The 23885-nt window shown below is 36.3% G+C and overlaps 1 protein-coding gene across 3 annotated transcripts in view; it reads left to right on the forward strand.

Annotated features, from left to right (window-relative positions):
- The window catches only part of ANKRD42 (ankyrin repeat domain 42), a 53592-nt gene that overhangs the window by 12327 nt on the left and 17380 nt on the right, over window positions 1-23885 (forward strand). For 2 of the 3 annotated variants that reach the window (XM_037042835.1, XM_037042837.1), the window contains exons 4-9: window positions 287-406; window positions 2130-2265; window positions 9902-10102; window positions 14513-14638; window positions 19079-19184; window positions 21922-22097. In XM_037042835.1, coding sequence (XP_036898730.1) covers window positions 287-406; window positions 2130-2265; window positions 9902-10102; window positions 14513-14638; window positions 19079-19184; window positions 21922-22097 — 865 coding nt within the window. The remainder of the gene's footprint in view (window positions 1-286; window positions 407-2129; window positions 2266-9901; window positions 10103-14512; window positions 14639-19078; window positions 19185-21921; window positions 22098-23885) is intronic. The other variant, XM_037042836.1, reaches the window with a different exon arrangement.

The raw sequence follows: 23885 nt of genomic DNA on the forward strand, positions 1-23885 counted from the left end.
GTTATTCATCAGTGCTTATGAAAAGCGTGCCTTATAAACTGTACATAGTGCTCAAATCAGAATGTGAAATCAGGCATTATAAACACTCCCTAGGCAATGTTAAGAAAGACTTTAAACATTTTCTTTGGCTTAGATAAGAACTTCTCATACTTTGCCTGTGGCACATATATAAAAGCATATATAATAATTTAGGTTTATAAATTACTTACCTTTGAATAGTCTATATTTGCATTTATGATTTAATATCTATATTCATATGAACTCATTCTTATTTCTCTGTTGACAGGCTCTTATAATCAATGGAGCAAATCTGGCAGCTCAGGATGATCGTGGGTGCACTCCTGTACACCTGGCTTCTACACACGGACATTCTTTCACGTTACAAATAATGCTCCGGAGTGGAGTGGTGAGGGATTCCTCTTAATATGTGAGAATGTATAACCATATAAGTGAAATGCATTTGGTGGTCTGATTATCTTTTCCTGTCTTTCTGAATACTCTCCATGATTTTAGGGAAATGATTTTTTGTATCCTCACCCAAGGACGTTTTTTCATTGCTCTTTAGAAGGAGAGGAAAGGGGAGAGAGAGAGAGAGGTAGAGTGATAGAAAGAGAGAGAGAGAGGAAGAGAAAGAAACACTGATTGGTTGCCCCCACTGGGGATTGAACCTGCAACCCCCGGGTACATGCCCTGACCAGGAATCAAACTCAGGACCTTTTGGTCTATGGGATGACTTGCCAACCAACTGAGCCACAGAGGCCAGGGCTTTAGGGAAGTAATTTGATCTCTATAGCTTTTCTGTCTTTAAACATAGGAACAATAATTTAGATAAATCTTAAAAACAAACCCACTCAGTTTAGTAGTGTAAACTATTTCAGAGGCTATGGGTTCTTCATGCCAGTTCAGAGTTTAACTGGGAGGATTCAGAAGCTTTCAAACACACGTTCACCAGTGATTGTAAATCTTTCTGAATTTCTGTGTGTAGCTCTTATTTCATATAAGAATTTATCAAGTGATTTATAACTCCAGTAATTGATTATATTTATTTATTTATTTATTTATTTATTTATTTATTTATTTCAATGTATGGTTGCTTCTCGTACATCCCCTGCAGGGAACTGGCCCCTGTCGGAAACTGGCCTGCAACCCAATCATGTGCCCTGACTGGGAATCGAACCGCGATCGTCTGGTTCGCAGGCCCGTGCTCAATCCACTGAGCTACACCAGCCAGGGCTCATATTTATTTTTAATATTACTCAGTGTTTATAAAAAATAACTTCTTATAAAAAAAGAACTACCTATATTGAGGACATTATGGTAAGAGTTGGTACTTCTGTAGAGAAAAGTGAAAAATCTTAGTATTTTTTTCATTAACTCTTTCTTTATACTCTTAAAGATATAATTTGATCGTTTGAATCCATTCCTTTCATTTTATTGTCCAGGAACCTGTGACCAGTAAAATGACTAGTAAAGTTCCTTCTTTAAAATTGATTTCAGAGAGAAAAGAAGTGGGTGGGGGGAAAGAGAGAGAGAGACATCGACAGCAATTTATTGTTCCACTTACTTATGCATTTGTTGGTTGCTTGTTGTATGTGTCCTTACTGGGGATTCAACCCACAACCTTGACATATGCTCTTGACGTAGCACTCTAACCAACTGAGCTACCCAGCTAGGGCTTTAAGGTTCCTTTTTAAAAACTAGTTTTTAAAAAGATTTTATTTATTTTTAGAGAGAGGGGAAGAGAGGGAGAAAGAGAGGAAGATAAATATCAGTGTGTGGTTGCCTCTCACACACCGCCCCCTGGGGACCTGGCCTGCAACCCAGGCATGTGCTCTGACTGGGAATCAAACCGGTGATGTTGGTTTGCAGGCCAGCACTTAATCCACTGAGCCACATCAGCCAGGGCTTAAAAACCTATTTTTATATGACTAGTTATATTCTTTTTAAAAGTATGTTTATTAGCTTGTATGTTCAAATCAGTGGTTTCAGTAAAGTTTTCTTTTATATTTAGTGTTTGCCTTATAATTTTAAGAACAGCATCCCATTCTTATTTCAGAGCTAAGTTGCTAGACTTAGTGTTTCCCCCACAAAATGGAAAGAAACTTCGTCTTTGTGAATGTTACCTCTAGGATCCCAGCATAACTGATGCGAGAGAATGGAAACCTGTACATTATGCAGCTTTTCATGGACGGCTTGGCTGTTTGCAACTTCTGGTTAAATGGGGATGTGGCATAGAAGATGTGGACTACAATGGAAACCTTCCAGGTATTCACGAAGGAAATATTTTGTTTTTTCATTAATGTAAGCTTTAAAAATGTTGATCATTTTTTAAGAAATTGAATCTGTCATCATTCTAATAGTCCTTCACAAAACTTAAGTAGTAAATATGTTAACATGAACATTTAAAAAATCTTGTATTACTTCTATATTGAGTACCTATCATGTGATTGTTTTGGAGTATATCAGCAAATGAGAAATTGGCAAAATTAAATTCAGATTTTTTTCCTTTACCATTTAGTCCCCTTATACCTCCTGTCCCCACAATCACCACACTGTTGTCCAAAGTCCGTGAGTCCTTTTTGCTCCATCCCTGTACTCCCTCATCTCCCCGTGACCACCTAGCTGTCACTCTGGCTATGAGTCTTTATTTTACTTGTTATTCAGTTTGTTCATTAGATTCCACATATGCGTGAAATTATGTGATATTTTTCTCTTACTGCCTTATATCAGTTAACCTAGTGTTCTCCAGGTTCTCCAGGTCCATCCATACTGTCACAAAGGGTAAAATTTTCTTCTTTTTTTAAGGCTGAGTAGTATTCCATTGTGTAAATGTCCCGTAGTTGTTTTATTCACTGATCTACCGATAGACACTTGGGCTGCTTCCATACCTTGGAGATTGTAAGTAGCACTGCGATGAACATAGGGGTACTTACATCCTTTTGAATTAGTGCTTTGGATTCTTTGGATATAGTCCCAGAATTGGGATCGCTGGGTCAAAAGACAGATTCATTTTTAATTTTTTGAGGTAACTCCATACTGCTTTCCACAGTAGCTGCACCGATCTGCATTCCTACCAACAGTGCAAAAGTGTTCCCCTTTCTCCACATCCTCCCTAGCGCTTGTTGTTTGTTGATTTATTGATGATAACCACTCTGACAAATCTGAGATGGGATCTGATTGTGGTTTTAATTTGCATTTCTCTGATGATTAGTGACATTGAGCATCTTTTTATATGTCTTTTGGCTATCCTCTTTGCCCAATATGTCCTCTTTGGAGAAGTGTCCTTTGCCCATTTTTAAAAAAAAATGTATTTTATTGATTATGTTATTATAGTTGTCTCATTTCCTTCCTTCATTCCCCTTCACCCTGCACACCCTCTCCCTTTAGTTCATGTCCATGTGTCTTAAGTTCTTTAGCTTTTACGTTTCCCATACTATTTTTGCCCTCCCCCTGTCTATTTTCTGCCTGCCATCTATGCTACTTATTCTCTGTACCTTACCCCCCCTCCTTCCACTCCCCTGTTGCTAACGCTCAATATGATCTCCTTTTCTGTGGTTCTGTTCCTGTTCTAGTTGTTTCCTTAGTTTGTTTTTATTTTAGGTGTGGTTGTTAGTAATTGTGAGTTTGCTGTCATTTTAGTATACATGTTATTATCTTCTTTTTCTTAGATAAATCCCTTTAACGTTTCATATAATAAGGGCTTGGTGATGATGAACTCCTTTAACTTGACCCTATCAGAGAAGTACTTTATCTGCCCTTCCATTCTAAATGAAAGCTTTGCTGGATAGAGCTATCTTGGATGTAGGTCCTTGCCTTTCATGACTTGGAATACTTCTTTCCAGCCCCTTCTTGCCTGCAAGGTCTTTTTTGAGAAGACAGTCTGATGGGAACTCCTTTGTAGGTTACTGTCCCCTTATCTCTTGCTGCTTCTAGGATTCTCTCCTTCATTTCTATCTTGGCTAGTGTAATTATGTTGTACCTTGGTGTGTTCCTTCTTGGGTCCAACTTGTTTGCGACTCTCTGAGCTTCCTGGATTTCCTGGAAGTCTATTTCCTTTGCCAGATTGGGGAAATTCTCCTTTATTATTTGTTCAGATAAGTCTTCCACTTACTGCTGTTCCTCTTCCCCTTCTGGTACCCTTATAATTCAGATGTTGAAATGTTTAAAGATGTCCTGGAGGTTCCTAAGCCTCTCCTCATTTTTGTGAATTCTTTTTTCTTCATTCTGTTCTCGTTGAATGTTTCTTCCTTCTGGTCCACTCCCTTGATCTGAGTCCCAATTTCCTTCCCATCACTATTGGTTCCCTGTGCATTTCCCTTCATTTCACTTAGTGTAGCCTTCATTTGCTCATCTAATTTGTGACTAAAATCAACCGGTTCTGTGAGCATCCTGATTACCAGTGTTTTGAATTGTGCATCTGATAGGTTGGCTATCTCTTTGTCTCGTAGAAGTATTGGCTCTGGGGTTTTGAGCTGTTTTTTTGCTTGAGCCATAATGTTTTAGTCTGTTCGCACTTGCTATGTATGAGGGGTGGAGCCTTAGGTGTTCACCAGGGTAGGGCAACCCAAGTTGCTGGGTTGTGATGCTGTATGTGGGGGCGGGGTCTGAGAGGGAACAAAATGGCCCTTTGCTCTCCTCTCTGTTGCACCTCAGTCCCTTCTGCCGCTTCCCCCAAGCAAACTGGGCCTTTCTGGTGCTGAATCCCATGTGGGTGGTCTTGTGTATGTTCTAGGACCCTGTGGGTCTCTCCAATGAACTTTCCTGTGAGGGTGGGAGTCTCTCCCTGTGCCTTAGCCCCCACAAGTGTTTTTAATCAGTGTTTTGAGGCTAGGACCCTGGGTTGCACAATCTGTCAATCTCCCCAGTTATCTGCGCACAAATGTGGGACCTCTGCCCAGTCTGCCAGCCACCTTGTACATGGTGCCCCCCTTCTCAATTGCCACCTCTCTGGGTCTGTCTGTTGCCACCCCACGCCCGGGGTGTGTCAGCCGCCACCTGGGTGCCTAGGGTCTGCTGGGTGCTGGCTTGCACGCCTGGGGTGCCTTGGTGCCTTGCATGCCTGGTGTCACTGCTTCCTGTGCTGCGACCCCTCTCTGCTTGGCCTCCTGACTCTGCCCCACCTACCGGTCTGGATGAATGTGTCTATTTTAACTCTTTGGTTTTCAGACTTCCATACAGTTCAGTTTTCTTTCACTTTTGGTTGTTACTTTGTTTCTGAATTGTTGTTGCCCTTATTTTGGTTGTTGGAGGAGGCACAGTGTGTCTACCTATGCCTCCATCTTGGCCCAGAAGCTGAAAACTCCTTTGCCTATTATTTAATTGGATTGTTTGTTCTTTTGGTGTTGAGCTTTATAAGTACTTTATAAATTTTGGATATTAACCCCTTATCCAGATGTGTTGGAGAAAATGCTCTCCCAATCTGTGGGTTGTTTTTTAATTTTGGTGTTTTCCTTCATTGTGCGAAACCGTTTTAGTTTGATGTGGTCTCTTTAGTTTATTTACTTATTTTTGTTTCCCTTGCCTGATGAGATATATCCAGTAAAATATTGCTATGAGCAAGGTCTGAGATTTTGTTACCTATGTTTTCTTCTACGATTTTTATGGTTTGGGGTCTAATATTTAAGTATTTAATCCATTTGAATTTATTCTTGTTTGTGGTATAAGGAGGTGGTCTAGTTTCATTTTTCTGCATGTAGTTGTCCAGTTTTTCCAACACTGTTTATTGAATAAACTATCTTTAGCCAATTGTATGTGCACCACACTGTTTTGATTACTATGGCCTTATAGTATAGTTTGATATTAGGTAGCATGATTCCTCCAACTTTGTTCTTCTTTCTCAGGACTGCTGTTGCTATGCGGGGTCTTTCGTGATTCCATATAAATTTTTTGAAATATTTGTTCTAGTTCTGTGAAATACATCATGGGAATCTTGATAGGAATTGCGTTTGTGTCTATAGATTGCTTTGGGTAGTATGGGCATTTTAATGATGTTAATTGTTCCTATCCATTAACACATTATGTGCTTCCACTAATTTGTATCTTTTTCAATTTCTTTCTTCAGTGTCTTGTAATTTTCTGAGTGTATGTCTTTTACATACTTGATAGGTTTGTTCCTAGGTATTTTATTCTTTTTCAAGCAATTGTGAATGAGAGTGTTTTCTTAATTTTACTTTCTGTTAGTTCATTATTGGCATATAAAATGCAACTGATTCTGAATATTAATTTTATATCCTACTACTTTGCTGAATTCATTTACCAGTTCTAGTAGTTTCTTGGTGGAATCTTGGGGGTTCTTTATGTACAGTATCATGTCATCTGCAAATAAAGACACTTTTACTTCTTCCTTTCCAGTTTAGATGCCTTTTATTTCTTCTTCTTGTCTGATTATTATAGTCTGGACTCCCAGGACTATGTTGCATAAGAGAAGTGAAAGTGGACATCCCTGTGTTCCCAATCTTAAGGGGAGTGCTTGTGGTTTTTGCTCACAGTGTGATGCTAACAGTGGGTTTCTCATAAATGGCCTTTATTATGTTTAGATATGTTCCCCCTATTATCATTTTGCCAAGAGTTTTTATCATAAATGGGTGCTGGAGTTTATCAAATGCTTTTTCAGAATCTATGGATATGATCATGTGGTTTTTATTCTTCATTTTGTTTATGTGGTGAATCATATTAATTGATTTGTGAATGTCGTACCAACCTTGCATTCCTAGAATCAATCCCACTTGACCATAGTGTATGATCTTTTTGATGCATTGCTCTATTTGGCTTGCCAATATTTTGGTTAGGTTGGTGACTCTGTTCATTAGGGATATGGACCTATAATTTTTTTCCTAGTGTCTTTATCTGGTTTTGGAATTAGGATAATGTTGGCCTTGTAAAATGAGTTTGGGTGCCTTCCCGCCTCTGGAATTTTATGAAATAGTTTAAGAAGAGATGTCAGTTTTTCTTGGTATGTTTGTTAGAGTTCACCTGTGAAGCCATCCAGTCCACGGCTTTTGTTGGGAGGTTTTTGATTACTGCTTCAATTTCACTTGGTGTAATCTGTCTATTCAGATTCTCTAATTTGTCCTGATTTTGTTTTGGAAGTGTATATTTCTAGAATTTTTTGTTTCTTCCAGATTGTCTAGTTTGTTGGCATAGAGTTGTTCATAATATTTTCTCACTTTTTAAAAATTTCTTTGGTGTCACTTGTTATTTCTCCCCTCTTATTTCTGATTTTATTATTTGAGTTCTCTCTCTCTTTTTTCCTTGATGAGCCTGGTTAAAGGTTTGTCATTCTTGTGTATCTTTTCAAAGTACCAGCTCTTGGATTCATTGATCTTTTGTGTCTTTTTTTAGACTATTTTATTTATTTCTACTCTGATCTTTATTATTTCCTTGCTTCTACTCTGGGATTTGTTTTTTTTTTTTTTTAAAGTTCCTTTAAGTGTGTTACTAGATTATTTATTTGAGCTTTTTCTTGTTTTTTGAGATAGGCCTGTAATGCTATGAATTTCCCTCTTAGGATTGCTTTCCCTGTGTCCCACAGATTTTGGATTGTTGTATACTTATTTTCATTTGTTTCAAGGTATCTTTTGATTTCTTCTTTGATCTCGTTTTTGATTCATTCATTGTTTAATAACATGTTATTTAGCTTCCATGTCTGTGTGTTTTTCAGTGTTCTTCTTGTGATTGATTTCTAGTTTCATAGCATTGTGGTCAGAGAAGGTGCTTGAGGTAATTTCAATCTTAAGTTTATTAACACTTGTTTTGTGTCCCAACATGTGGTATCCTAGAAAATGTTCCATGTGCACTTGAAAAGTATGTATATTCTGCTGCTTGGGAGAAATGTTCAGAAGATATCAGTTAAATCCATTTTATCCATTTAAGGCCTCTGCCTCCTTGTTGATTTTCTGTCTGGAAGATCTGTCCATTGAAGTCAATGGAGTGTTATAATCCCTGACTATGACTGTATTTCTGTCAGTCCCTCTTTTTATGTCTGTTAAGATTTGCTTTACGTATTTAGTTGCTTCTGTGTTCGGTGTGTAAATGTTCACCAGCATTATATCCTCTTGTTGGATTGTTCCCTTTATCATTACGTAGTGTCCTCCTTTGTTTCTTAATATAGGCTTGATTTTGAAGTGTGTTTTGTTGGATATAAGTACTGCTGCCCCAGCTTTTTTCTTCCTTGACATTTGCATGAAATAATCTTTTTCTATCCCTTTACTTTTAGTCTGTGTGTATCTTTAGTTCTGAGATGGGTTTTTGGGAGGCAGTATATGGATCATGTTCTGTTATCCATACATTTATTCTATGTCTGTTGGTTGGAGCATTTAAGCCATTTACATGTAAGGTGATTAATGATAAATATGTATTTAGTGCCATTTTATTATTAGAGCATTTTCATGTGTTTTTTTCTTTTCTTTTTTTCTTCTTGTTCTTCTTAAAGCAAGCCCTTTAATATTTGTGGCAGACTGTTTTAATGTTAACAAATTCCTTTAGCTTTTTCTTGTCTGGGAAACTCCTTATTTCTTCTTTGATTTTAAATAATAGCCTTGCTGGGCAAAGTAGCCTTGGTTGTAGGTTCTTGCTTTTCATCACCTTGAATATTTCACGCTATTCCCTGCTGGCCTAAAATGTGTTTGTTGAGAAATCAGATGACAGTCTAATTGGTGCTCCTTTGTATGTAACTACCTGCTTTTCTCTCATGGCTTTTAGACTTCTCTCCTTGTCTTTATAAGCCTTGTCATTTTAATTATGTTGTGTCTCAACATAGGCCTCTTTATGTCCAACTTTTTTGGGACTCTGTGAGCTTCCTTGACTTGTGTGTCTTTTTTTCTTCACCAGGTTAGGGAAGTTTTTGGTCATTACTTCTTCAAATAGGTTCTCGATCCCTTGCTTGCTCTCTTCTCCTTTTGGTATTCCCATGACATGGATGTTACACTTCATATTGTCCAAAATATTTCTTAATCTCTCTTCATTTTTTAATTTTCGTATTTTTCTTTTTTAAAATATATTTTATTGATTATGCTATTACAGTTGTCCCATTTCCCCCCTTTTATTCTCTTCTGCCCTGCATATCCCCTCCAGCCCACATTCCTACCCCACACCTTACTTCATGTCTATGGGTCTATAAGTTTTGGCTTCTCCATTTCCTATACTATTCTTAACCCCCGCCTTACTATTTTGTATCATTTTTTAAATTCTTTTTTCTTTTTGCTGCTCTGCTTGGGTGTTTTTTTCCTACCTTGTCTTCTAAATCACTGATGTGATCCTCTGCTTTATCTAACCTACTATTTATTCCTTACAGTGTATTGTTTATTTTATTTTATTTTTATTTATTTATTTTTAAGATTTTATTTATTTATTTTTAGAGAGAGGGGATGGGAAGGAGAAAGAGAGGGAGGAAAACATCAATGTGTGGCTGTTTCTGGAATGTCCCCTACTGGAGACCTGGCCCACAGCCCAGGCATGTGCCCTGACTAGGAATTGAACTGTGACCTTTTGGTTTGCAGGCCCGCACTCATCCACTGAGCTATACCAGCCAGGGATCTTCCCCCTTTTTTGAAAAAATATTCAAATTTGTCATCTATCTGTCTTACATTGCACGCATTTTCTCCTGTAAGGGTAAGCTGCATAACTGGGATTTCACTTTCCAAGAAAATTTTCTGTGGCCACCTGTTTGGTGACCCTCATCTGGCCTTCCCACATGCACAGTAAGTATTGCTTTGTCATGACTAGAAGGCTGATAAGGATGTGCAGACTGGAAAAAGTTCTGTTGTCCTTGCTCAGAGTCTGTCTCTGTTATGTTGGGTAGGATAGTCTTTTCCCTATGAGGGTTAAAGCCAATGTGTTGTTTCTTTTTTTATGATTATTATCAATTCAGAAATGAAGTTCTTTTCATTTCTCTCACTTATAGTTCACTTAGCAGCCATGGAAGGCCACCTTTACTGTTTTAAGTTTCTACTCAATAGAATGAGCAGTGCAACACAAGCTTTAAAAGCATTCAATGATAATGGAGAAAATGTACTGGATCTGGCCCAGAGGTTCTATAAGCAGAATATTTTACAGTTTATCCAGGGGGCTGAGTATGAAGGAAATGATCCAGAAGATCAGGAAAGTAAGTAAAAAACTTGAAATGTTTTAGCAGTTAATATGTAGAATAAATGGAAAAGGAAAAGAAGTTGTAAGCTCAAAGTTATGTTAAAATGTTACATATCATTGTCCATATATTTACTCAGGCTCTTCACTGTGAAGTAGTTTAGGCAGAAATATATATGTAGATTAATATAACTAACAATGTTTATACCATTGGATTTAAGAATAAAATATTATAGATACAGTTGAATCTTTTAGATCTCTCTTCCTTAGTACCATCCGTTCCCTTTTTTTCCCCTAAGAGGATGTTTTGCATTTGTAATTCCATTCTGTGGTTTTACATTTAGTATATATGTACTCACAAAAATATGCAGTATTGTTTTGTGTAATTTGAGAGTAAGCAACCAAACTGCTATAACTAGAAAGTCCTAACATTCAGTGGTTTAAATGATACAGAAGTTTATTTCTTTTATATGACAGCTTGGGTTGGAGAGTAAATCTGCTGTATTTAGTCACCAGAGACCTGTTATCTTCCCAACTAATTCTTTGTAGTTGTCGCTAATTCAGTGGGAGGTGGGGAGGGAACAAGTGTATATGCACAGCACTACAGATTTTCAAGGTCTAATTTGCACTCATTACTTTTGCTAACTTTCCATTGGCAAGAGTTTTATTACATGGCCATATGTAGGTACAAGGAAGCCTGAAAAATTCACCACCTAGCTGAGAAGCCTCATTTGATTACTGATGAAGGAAAGGGATTTTAGTAGAAAACTAGCAGTTTTTGAAACTTCTTTTCAAACTTTATAAAATGGCATAAAGAAGAATATGTTTCTTTTTGTGACTTACATTCTATGACACATTTTTGAGAATAGGTTGGTAGATGTTATGTAGTTCATTTTTTAAGTGATAGTATAATATTATATTTTATGCAAATCGTTATCCATTCTCCAATTTGCCATTTACATTTTTTGCTATTTACATTTTTACAATTTTTCACTATTACAATTGATATGGTAATGAATGTCATTTTTTAAAAAAGATTTTATTTATTTCTAGAGAAAGGGGAAGGAAGGGAGAGAGGGAAAGAAATGTTAATGTGTGGTTGCCTCTTGTGTGCCTCCCACTGGGGACCTGGCCCGTAACCCAGACAGACATGTGCCCTGACTGGGAATTGAATTGGCCTGCGCTCAATCCACTGAGCTACACTGGCTGGGGCATAATGAATATTCTTGTCCATGTCTCCTTTTATGTGCATGTACAAGAGATTCTTTGGAATACTGCTTCCTTACCTTTCTCACACATAGTGTACACAGAAAATGATATTTGTATGGCACACTGGGAGCATTGGAGGAGGATTTTTGAGGTGCTGTTTGTCTTCTCTGAAGAGTAGGAGTTAGGAGCTCTGCCTTGGTAAATACTTGGGAAACTCTAGTTTAGGTTCGCTCTGTGGGATACGCCCATCTTCAGTATGAATAGCTATTGCCGCAGTCTTCATCAACATGGTTGGAGAATTTACACTCTTACCATCTATGTTTGCTAAGAATTTAGAGAAACAATATTCAGTGTTGCCATACTTAAAAAATTTTTGCCAATTGATAGGGTATGAATAGGTGTAATTTGTGTTTAGATTTGCGTTTTCTGACTTCTATTGAGGTTAAACATGTTTTTGTGAGGTTATTGGCTATTTTAGTTTTCTATGAATTGTCTGTGTAAACCTTTCTCCCTTTTAAAAAATTGTGTTCTTTGTCCTTTTCTAAATACTTTGAGTTCTTTCTATAGTCTCAGTACTGATCCTTTATTAATTTTATCTGATATAGATGTATTTTCTCACATTGTGGCTTATTTTTTCACTTTGATGATATCCTTGCTTTTAAAAATCAACTTTATTAATGTGTGATTTATGTGCAATAAACTGGATTCATTTAAAGTGTGCAATTCAATGAGTTTTTACAGTTGTGTACACTCATTGAACTACAGTCAAGATACAAAACATTTCCATCGCCTCAAGATCTTGTTTCTTCATTCCCCCTTGAAGTTCATCCCTCCTTTGACCATAGCCCCATAGCTGCTGATTTATTTTCTCACTGTAGATCAGTGATTTTCAACCTTTTTCATCTTATGGCACACATAAGCTGCTAAAATGCTGCAGCACAACCAAAGGAGACATTTTTTGCCAGTTTGACAAAGGTAATAGGTGTAATTTTGATTCATTAACACTGGACAGCTATTGTTGTGTTGTTGGCCGTTGTAATTTTTTTATTTGACAATCTAAGGGAAAAGAGGTCAGTGCTCTGGTCTAAATAGTCAAGTATTGTATGTTTTAAAAATTCTAGCACCACACTAGTTAAAAATGGCTGCTAAAGATTAGTTTGAAGTTTTTTTAAATTTTAGTTATTGATTTTAATGAGATGGTGGGGGCTGGGGGGAAGAAAAAGGGAGAGAGAGAGAGAGAAAGAGAGAGAGAGAGAGAATGAGAGAATGATACTGATTTGTTGTTCCACTTATTTATGCATTCATTGGTTGCTTTTTGTATGTGCCCTGACTGAAGATTGAACCCACAACCTTGGTGTATCAGGACAACACTCTAACCACCTGAGTTACTTGGCCAGGGCTAGTTTGAATTTTTAAATGGAACAGTTTCGAGTTTCATCTGTGTTATGTATATTAGTAGTTCATTCTTTTTTTATTGCTGAGTAGCATTTCACTATATGGATGTACCATATATATATTTTTTTGTCATTCATCTGCTGATGAATATTTGGATTGTTTCCAATTTGAGGCCATTAACAAAGAAAGCATCTTTGCACATTTACTTAGACATGTGTTTGCATTTCTCTTGGTAAATACATAGGAATGGGGCATATGGTAGATGTGTGCTTAACATTAAGACGTTTTAAAACTGCTTTCCAAAGTAATTGTGTCATTTACATCCCCACAAGAGATGCAGGAGAATTCCGTTTGCTCCATGGAATTCCCAACATTTGATATAGTCAGTCTGTTTTATTTTAGCCATTCTAATATATGTGTAGTATTATATCACTGTGGTTTTTTTTAAAATTGTGGTTTTAATCTACATTTTCCCAATAACTAGCGATATTGAGCATCTTTCATGTGGTCATTCACATATGTTCTTTATGGTAAAGTGTCCATTCATTTCTTTTGCCCATATTTGTATTCGCTTGTCTACTAATTATTGAATTTTGACACTTCTTTATGTTTTGTTAGATATATGTATTGCAAATATTTTCTCCCATTCGGAAGCTTACCTATTTTTTTAGTAGGGTCTTTCAAAGAGCAGAAGTTTTATCGTAAATTTTTATAAAGTACAATGTATTAATTTTTTCACAGGTCATGTTTTTGTGTCCTGTCTATGAAATATTTGCCCACTCCAAGGTCAGCAAGATATTCTCCTATGTTTTACAGTTTAGCTTTATAAATCATATTTTTGACCTGCATCAAGTTAAAATGTTAGGTATTAAGTGAAATAAAGTGTTGATTTTAATTAAAAAAAATACAGCCACTTGTCCTGGCACCATATTTTGGAAAGCCTTCCTTTTCCCCGTTGAAAATTCTCAGCAGCTTTGTCAAAAATTAGTCACCATATATGTATAGGTGTTTTTCTGGCCTTTACATTCTGTCTTATTGATATGCCTTTTTACTTACCACTGCTATACTGTCTTGATTACTGTAGCTTTATAGTAAGACTTAGATTCAGGTAGTGTTGTCTCCAGCTTTGTTCTTTTTAAATAGTCTTTGGCTGTTTTAGGTTTTTCCCTTTCTATATATAAAAATGAGAATAGCTGTATCTCAGAATTAAAAGGGTTGAATGAAGCATTCCTTAGATGTGTTTACAACTGTGGCTTTCAGTAAGTGCTCAATATGTGTAGTTATTAAAAACATTTAACCAAGTATTTATTATGTGCTAGGCACTAGGTGAGGTTATATTTACTCATGTATATGTTGCATGTATATGTATTTATACATGTATTGGTATTTGTATATGTATACATACACACATATACTTTACCTGCTTTTAGTTTCTTTTGCTTTATTCACTTCCTTACAAACTGAGGGAAAGAGTGGTTTGTGCAAATGTAAGACTTAAGACCAAATATGTCTTTTTTGCAAAGGGTTGAAAATGACCATTTCCTTGTGTTTTGTGGTAGAACATGGGTAGAAGTGAATATGGCTAAGAATAGTTCTGGTCTACTACTATTCCTAGTGTGTTTGAGGTCCTGAGGGTAGAAGGGCTACACAACTAATAATAATCTTTTATGGCTCTCCTTTTAATACTTGTCATTGCATTGACTGAGCTAATTCTGATATAACATTCTAGTACTTTAGTTAATACTAAAATCTGAAAGTGTGACTGCTCAAGGCAGGAAAAAAGAATAACTTGTATTTACTGAAATAATGAATTTTTTGTTCATAGCTTTAGCATTTCCAGGTCATATGGCTGCCTTTAAGGGTGATTTGGAAATGCTTAAAAAATTAATAGAAGATGGAGTAATTAATATTAATGAACGTGATAATAATGGATCAACTCCTATGCATAAAGGTGAGTTGTGATTCCTGCTTAAATTTCAATTCTGACACAATTGCTATTGAATTATTTACTTTTTAAAATAATTATACATCAGAAACATATGAAAATGTATGGTATAGAGAGTACTTAATTTTTAATTCAGTGTGATATTTCTTTTATGTTGTCAAACATTCACATATTATGACGTTTGAGGGTAATTCCAATAGAAATTCTCTTTTCATATCATCATGTGGTTAAGATGTGAAATTCATTGCTAGAGAAGTTTGTTAGGACTAACATTTTGATTAAAAATGACCTACTCATGCTAAAACAGAAACACATCTCTTGAAAAAGATCTAGCAGAATTTTTTTCTTATACTCTACAAAAATGTTTTTTACTTCCATAGAAATATCAATTAACATGTTATGAACACATTTTGAAGACGTTTACAACTTTTCTCTGTACTCTATTTCCTACTATGTGGAATTCTAAAGTGGTGCTCAGTTTTTTTGCTTTTTAATCAGGCTTTGTCAAATTGTCGACTCAGTGTCAGGAGTATATCTCTAGGATTTATCCTTGCCAATCTTTCTTTTATTTATAAAATCAGAACCCAAATCTTTAACCTACTGCACTTGAAATTTCCATTTACTTCATTTGTGATATGTTGTTTAATAATCTGATAGCTGGTAATTCTTGTAAAAATCTTCATCTGTTTGAATTGGACTGTATTTCATAAATAACTTTATGTTACAACCAGTCACAGATTATGTTTCTGTTGGTTAGGTTCTTAACTTAATCATTAAAGTTTGTTTAATTCATAATATATTTTAAGAATCTTAAGCACCACGTGAGCCAGTAGTTTTATAGGAGAAAGGGTGGTTGGAGCAGAAAGAAGGGGAAGTGAAGGGGGTTTCTTTCATACATAGAGAGGTCCTCACTTTGGTAAATACCAGTCTGTACTTGCAGGGTTTCCCTTCATTGATTACTGCTAGTTGGCTAGGCATTAAAGCTTTTTACTATGGGATTTATACATGGAGTGGAGACTGGAAATGTGCATAAAATATTGGTTTTTAAAATTATTTTATTTTTAGTTTTTTCATTTTTTATTGTTCTATTAAAAAAAAAACCAATTTCCCCCAATGCTGGCCACCACCTCTCACCCCGACTCTCACAGTCAATCCCCATCCTATTGTCCATGTTCATGAGTCATTTATACTTGTTCTTTAACTATGGTCTTCCCCTTCTTTCCTCTCTTATCCTCATCCCCTCTTCCCTCTGGTCCCTGTCATTCTGTTCCTTGTTTCCATGCCTGTGGTTCTATTTTGTTCATTTGTGTGTTTGGTTCATTAGGTTCCACTTTTAGGTGAGGTCACATGGTATTTGTCTTTCACAGTGTGACTTATTTCACTTAGCATAGTACTCTTCAGTTCCATCCATGCTGTCACGAAGGGTAAGAGTTCCTTCTTCTTTCTGCTGCATAGTATTCCGCTGTGTATATGAAACAGTTTTTTGATCCACTCATTTACTGATGGACACTTAGGCTGTTTCCAGCACTTGGCTATTGTAAATACCGCTGCTATGAACATTGGAGTGCATAGGTTCTTTTGAATTGGAGTTTCAGGATTCTTAGGGTATAATCCCAGCAGTGGAATTGCTGGATCAAAACGCAGTTTCATTTTTAGTTTTTTGAAGAACTTCCATACTGTTTTCCAGAGTGGCTGGGCCAGTCTGCCTTTCCACCAACAGTGTACTAGGATTCCCTTTTCTCCACATTCTTACCAGTATTTGTTGTTTGTTGATTTGTTAATGATGGCCATTCTAACCTTCGTGAGGTGGTATCTCACTGTGGTTTTATTTTGTATCTCTCTGATGGCTAGTGATGTTGAGCATCCTTTCATGTGTCTCTGGGCCTACTGTATATCTTCCTTGGAAAAGTGTCTGTTCAAGTCCTTTGCCCATTTTTTAATTGGATTGTCTTCCTGGCATTGAGTCATATGAGTTCTTTATATATTTTGGAGATCAAACTCTTATCTGAGGTATTGTTGGCAAATATGTTTTCCTATATGGTTGGTTCCCTTTTCATTTCATTTCAAGTTCATACTCTGATTTATTTTACAGAGGCACATATATATTCAGCACCAACCATGTGCCTGCACCATGGACACAGTATGAGATCCAGGCCTTACTGTTAAGGAGTTATATAATTACACCAGGAACAACTAAAGATTTGTTTAAGTCAGTATGTACTAAATGGCAAAAAGGATATGGTTGTTAAAATATCAGGTTGGCCAAAAAGTCCATATGATTTTTTTCCATAAAATAAAATACACGTTTAATTTTCACCAGTAACTTTATTGATTTAAATATTTTAGCTATCTCCCACATGGTATAATGTTGATTCTTCTCAATTAATGTCTCAATTTGATAGCTGTCAACTTCAACTGGTCTACCCGACTGTGGAGAATCATCCAGTGAGAAATCACCAGCATGAAACTTTGCAAACCACTTTTGACACATTTGATCAGTCACAGCACCTTCTCTATACACTGCACAAATCTTTTTTTGCATTTCAGTGGTGTTTTTAACTTTCTTGAAATAATAAAGCATAATATGCCTAAAATGTTGCATATTTTACTTAATCTTCAGTATTAAAATGGCTAAACAAAATTAACCAATTTTGATGTTTTTTAAAAATGCACTGATATGACAGCTGTCATAATGCAGTCTAACAAAATTGTTTCGAATGAAGTTAAAGACAACTAAGTGCTATAGAGCTGTCTTACGGGAAAAGGCAAATGAACTTTTTGGCCAACCCAGTACATGGCAATAGGAATTCAGGAGTAGAAATTGAACAGAAGTCACTAAGGCTCAAATTGTTGAGGAAGTGTTCAGGGGAATTCAGATACATATCTGAATTTAGAAATAATACCTTATGTTTATATGATATGTATGTATATCTATATATATTTAAAGATTTTATTTATTTATATTTAGAGGGGAAGGGAAAGGAAGGAGAGAGGGAGAGAAACATCATTGTATGGTTGCCTCTTGTGTGTCCCCTGCTGGGAGCTGGCCTGCAACCCAGGCGTGTGCCCTGAGTGGGAATCAAACTGTGTTTGGTTCACAGGCCTGCACTTAATCCACTGAGCTACACCAGCCAGGGCTATATGATATTTAATAGGGCACAAAACTGTCATACTTAATCCTTATTGTAATTTTATATAGCAGTAGTGTAAGTCACTGCTGCTTTATAAATATGAAATTATCTCTGTAAAAGATGAGGAAATTGAAGCCCAGAAGAACTAGTTTTTTTTTAAATCCTTGCCGGAGGATATGCTTGTTTCTTAAAATTGATTTTTTATTGAGAGAAAGGGGGAGGGAGGGGAGAGAGAGAGAAGGAGAAGAGAAATGGATGCAAGACAGAACACATCGGTTGGTTGCCTCCCATACATGCCCCGACTGGGTGTTGAACCTGCAACCTTCAATAGGTATGTGCTCTGACTAGGGATCGAACCTGAAACCTTTTGGTATATGGGAGGATGCTCCAATCAGCTGAGCCACTTAGCCAGGGTAGAACCAGGTTTTTTGACTGAGATTATTCAGCTGGTAAGAGCAAAGCTGAGATTTCATTCATTTTTTTCTTCATTCATTCACTTCTCAATTCTATAAACATTATTGCAGGTCTGTATATGCCCGCTGCTTGGTAAATTTTGTTCTGTCCTCCAATATAATTGTTTAATAGACTTAAATTTAGATCTTTTAAGTCTGTGAAGTTTTTTTCCCAGTTTTCCTGAGTCTTGAGATGGACCTAGAAGGATGGGTAGAAGTTAGATAAGTACATAGAGTAAGGGGCACTAGGTAAGAAGGCACATCAGCAGAGTTGTGGAGGTGAAAATTAATATTGAATGCATGTATTTTGAGGTCAAGATTTAGAAATAGGTGGTAAATAGTTTAGGTAATCAGTGAGGGACATGTCAATTTTGAGTTGGGAGGGTCAGAGGAATAAGCTATTAATATAACATGGCACAGGATTTTCAAAGTCAATGTGAGTCTCATAGCTAGATTGCATTCTCATTCTGGTGCGATGTAAGATTGATCAGCAGATATATAAATAGCAGCCGGTGAGCACTGGACAAATATTAGAAAAAACTAGATTATAGTTTCAAATCTCTTAATACTTGTGTGATGTTAACTAAATAACCTCTTTGAGCTTTACCTTTAATAACATAAAGTTCTCTGTGTAGGGGATGAGTACAGTAGATACTTGATTAAATGTTTGTTTAATGAATGAATAAATGATATAGAGAATATTAAATCTACCCAACCTACTTTCATTGGTTATTGCAAGGGTCAGTATTTATGAAAGTATTCTCTAATGGTACTATTCAAAATTTTGGAAAATTGCTACTAATAACAATCGCTTTTCTGTGTGTATTTTCTTGTGTGTGTGTGTGTGTGTGTGTGTTTTACAGCTGCTGGACAGGGCCACATAGAGTGTTTGCAGTGGATAATTAAAATGGGAGCAGACAGAAATATTCTCAACAAAGCAGGGGAGAAACCTAGTGATGTGGCGAAGAGGTATCCTCATCTCTTTTGTTCCTTTTTTGTTTTGTTTTTGAAGTTTTGCGTATACTCTCATATGCTCAGAAATTTCTGAAGATTTAATGGATTAGAGGACTCAAATACTGATGGAATAACAATCTTCAAGCTGAATAGACATTTGACAGTATATCCACTCTTTTCTATAAAGCTGTGATTTTCAACTGGGAGGTAGTATTGTCCCCTTTCTCTGGGGGAGGAGCATTTGGAAATATGCAGGGGTTTGTCACAACTACTAGTGACCATCATTAATATTTAGTGAGATTAGGTCCAGGAATGGTTAAATACTGCACGTTCTACAGTACTCAGAATAGTGGTACACAGCACAGAATAATTCCACCCAAATGTTTGTACCTGTTGAGAAATACTGTGTGCTCAAAAGGGGTAATCAAAAGGAGCCAGATGGCTTTTGAAACAAAGTTTGGTATTTACAGTTGGATTAAATATAACACCTAGTATCAAACACCTCCAGCTCATTCAGGTCAGGTCAGGCTCATTCTTTTGTTTATTTGGTTGGTTTTTACAAATTCAACTTTATTATACGTATCATGTTTCAAGTGCTACAGTTAGTGTTAGGATTACAAGGATGAAAAAACAGTTTTTGCCATTGTAGGAGCTTAGAGTCTTGTGGAGAGATAAATTATAATTATTATAATCATTATTAATTATAATCATTTTTTATAAACATAACTACTGTTTATAATCATTGTATCATGTTACATTATATGTAAGGTATAGTAAGAACATAGGAGACTTGCCCAAGGCTCCCTATTTAAAGTTGTGGGGGAGAAATATTAATAAAGATGATGTTAAGTGTTATGAAGGAAACTGTAGGAGCACAGAATTTATATAGAGATCAAGGAAAACTTTTTTTGGAGAAAGCAACACTTACGCTAATACTTGAAGGAGAAAGAGCTGTAAGAAAACACTTGTGTGTTTGAGGAACTGCATGTGGGTTGAATCTAAATTCTGCTTGAATCTAAAGTAGGAGTGTGTACCCTGGCCAGGTACCTCAGTTCGCTGGAGCATCACACTAATATGCCAAGGTTGCAGGTTTGATCCCCAGTCAGGGCACATACAAGAATGGGCCAATGAATGCATAAATAAGTGGAACAACAAATCAATCTCTCTCTCTAAAATCAATGAATTAAAAACAATAAAGTAGGAATGTAGTCTAACAGATGCAAATGAGTCTTGAAAGGATGCAGGATCTAATCATTCATTAAATTGACATGCAATTTTTGTTTGTAAGTTCACATTTCTTAAAATTTTGTTTGTGGAGTTTCTTTGAAACTTTGGAGTGTAGTTTCATTGTACCTAGGTTCATAATTAACTGAGGGAAATTTTGATTTTTATTTACAGCCCACTTTATTTTTATAAACAGCTTTATCAAGGTATAATTGGCATACAATAAAGTACACATACTTGTACAGTACAAATTAATGAATTCTGATCTATGTATATGAATACCCATGAAACCATCACAGTCAGGATAGTGAATGTATTCATGAACCCCCACAGTCTTCTTGTGCTCTTTTGTAATCTCTCTCCTTCTCACTGCTGGCTCCCCCAAGCAAACACTGAACTAGTTTTTAACAGTACGGATCAGTTTGCATTTCTAGAGTTTTATATGAATGGAATCATACAGTCTGTGCTCTTATATATCTGGCTTCTTTCACTCAGCATAATTATTTTGAGAATTCATATATATTATAGTTCATTTCTTTCTTATTGCTGAATAGTATTCTATTGGATATAGAATTCCAATGGCGTATTCTATAGTTTAGCTACTAATCTGTTGAAGGAGATCTTGACTGTATACATTTTTTTGTGATTATGAATAAAGCCGCTATAAATATTCACACACAGGCTCTTGTGTGAATATGTTTTTAGTTCACTTTGGTAAATCCTTAGGGGTAGTATTGCTGGGTCATATGCTATGGGTGTATTTAACTTCACAAGAAACTGCCAAAGTGCCTTTCAAAGTGATTGTAGCAACTTGCATTCCCACCAGCAATGGAAACTGTGGCTATGTAAGTGTATGAAAACATAGAATTTGAGATTTTTGCGTTTAGCGAGTAATTCTCCGTGTCCTAAGAGAAAGCATTAAACAGCTCAGTTAGCAAAACTGTAGAAAAAATATGCAGATCACATGCATTTACAACTACTCTCAAACCAAGGGTATATTACTCGAGTATTCATAGCAATGTGGGAAAGATCAAAGAAAATAGAAAATATGGATGGCAACAGTCATTATTTTCCCATTAAATTTAAAGCCATGCCAAGTACTTTGGATTGAGGAAGGATGAAGACTAAGGGGGCTAGACCTATAGTTAGCCATAGAACTGGAGCTAGAACTAATTCCACAGTCTAAACTAGGTCATCAGAAAAAGATAGTAAACGTAGGTGATCAAGTAGGGTGGTTTTGGGCTTATTTAGCAAATCTGTTTGGGTCTCCTCTCCCAGTTGGGTTTTTGCAATAAAAGTTATAGAATCTGTCTTTAATGTGACTCCTTGTCCTTAGCGTCAAGTGACTGTTCGAGTTTTCCATGTAGCTAACATCAAATTGGCCCTGATCTTCAGATACAGTTTTGCTCCTTTACTGATGGGTAGGTTGGCGGCATAATGTACAGAGTGTAATTCTGTAAATTAAGTTCAAACTGCAGTTTCAATTTGAAAATTGTGCTTCTTGTTAATTGTTGATTCTTTTCTGCAGGTTTGCCCACTTAGCAGCAGTAAAGCTGTTAGAGGGGCTACAGAAATACGATGTAGATGATGAGGATGAAATTGATGAAAATGACACAAAATTTTTTATGAGACATGGTGTTGAGGGAAGCACTGATGCCAAGGATGACTTATGTCTTAATGAGTCGGATAAAACAGATGCCAGAAGTAAGTGTGCCCACTCTGTTGTGATTTATTCTTCAAGAAATGCCATAGCCATTTTTTTATCACAAATTTGGAAGTTATCCTGAAGACATTTACCATCTACGAAGTAAAATACTTTGATTTTGGAAGGGAACCAGAGCTAGAATAATTTTTGCGCTGTGGGATATTGAACATTTGAAAATGTAAGACATGATCTCTTTCCCTCAAGGAGGAAAAAGTTATATGAAAGGTAACATTTAAGTGGATCATAGGAAGCAGGAAGAAACATCTCAAGAATTTCCCTTGTTAGTTGGCAAATGATTTTTACAGATAATAACGGCAGCAAATATTTATTGTCTACTATGTGCCAGATACTGTTGTAGGTATTGGTGAAACAGTGAACTACAAAATCCCCTCCTTACCACCAAGAGTTTACATTCTGGGGGTGGTGGTGGTGTCAGATAATTAATTAAAAAATAGGTGTATAATAGAATAAAGTAGGGTGGTGCTATAGATAAGATAACCATTAGAGGAGGCCTCTCTTAAAGGGGTGACATTGGAGAAGAGACCTAACCAATGAGAGTGAGCCATGTGAAGATCTCAGGAGACTGTTTCAAGCCAGTGGAACACTGTGAGGTAGAATCGAGCTCAGTGTGACTGGAGGAGTGACAGATTTGGTTGGAGACGTAAGCAAGGACTCAATGAGATCAAATAGAGCCTAATAAGGATTTTATGTCTAGATTTCATTGGTGGGTTTGAGGTGGGGATGGTATGATCTGATTTATGTTTAAAAATAACATCACTCTAGTCCTGACCGGTGTGGCTCAGCCTGTTGAGTGTTGTTCCACAAAGCAAAAGGTTGCCGGTTTGATTATTGGTCAGGGCACATTCCTGGGTTGCAGTTCTGCTCCCCAAATCGAGACAGATGCAAGAAGCAACCAATCAGTGTTTCACACATTGATTTTTCTCTCCTTCTCTTTCTCATTCCCTTCCCCTCTCTCTAAAAATGAGTAAATAAAATCTTAAAAAAATTACATCACTCTGGTAGTTGGTTGGAAAATAGACTGGGAGATGGGAGAGAGCATAGCATTTCAGATGTGTTTTGAATAGGTGGGAAGAGAACACACTCACCTGCTAATGTGGGGTATGGGGAAGTTCCTGATATAATTTAAATTTGCCAAGAATACTAAATTAGAATTGTACAAGAGAGGATGCAGAATATCTGCCCAGAGTTCCTGGGCTCCTAGAGTCCCTGGTGTAGGGCTGCAACTACCATGATGCTGGAAATCTTTATTGTTGTTTTGCTTCAGCCTTGTATACGAGAGGCTTTTGCCACCATTCCAGAAGAGCTTACATAAGCATCTGTTTATTTTCCTTTAAGGTAATATTATATACCCATATTTTTTTCATGTATGCATTTTTCCTCAAGTTCTTGAGGGCAAAATAAGGATGTGCGTTATAATTGAGTAATACCCGAAATACCTTATATCTTTTCTTGTGTTTTATAATCATATGTTACATAAAATTTCTTGTACCATAATATATTCAAAACTAAATGCTAAAATACCTTTATAATACAAAAAACAAGTATAGATAAATAAATAATTGAATTAAAAAATTAAAACAAAAGATTTTTTTCCTGAAAATTCGGGCCAAAAGCATGGGTGTGCATTATACACGGCAAAATATGGTCCAGACTTTCTTTGTTCTTGATTCAAACTCAGCATTAGTAAGACCATATTTATCTGGAGGGTCGTGGTGGAGAAAGCTGAATCAGGGTCCAGTTGGCCTTGACTGTTTTTGCCTCTAAAT

Source organism: Sturnira hondurensis, unplaced genomic scaffold (genome assembly GCF_014824575.4).
Source record: "Sturnira hondurensis isolate 20B ecotype Veracruz unplaced genomic scaffold, ASM1482457v3 Scaffold0003801, whole genome shotgun sequence".
Taxonomy (NCBI): domain Eukaryota; kingdom Metazoa; phylum Chordata; class Mammalia; order Chiroptera; family Phyllostomidae; genus Sturnira; species Sturnira hondurensis.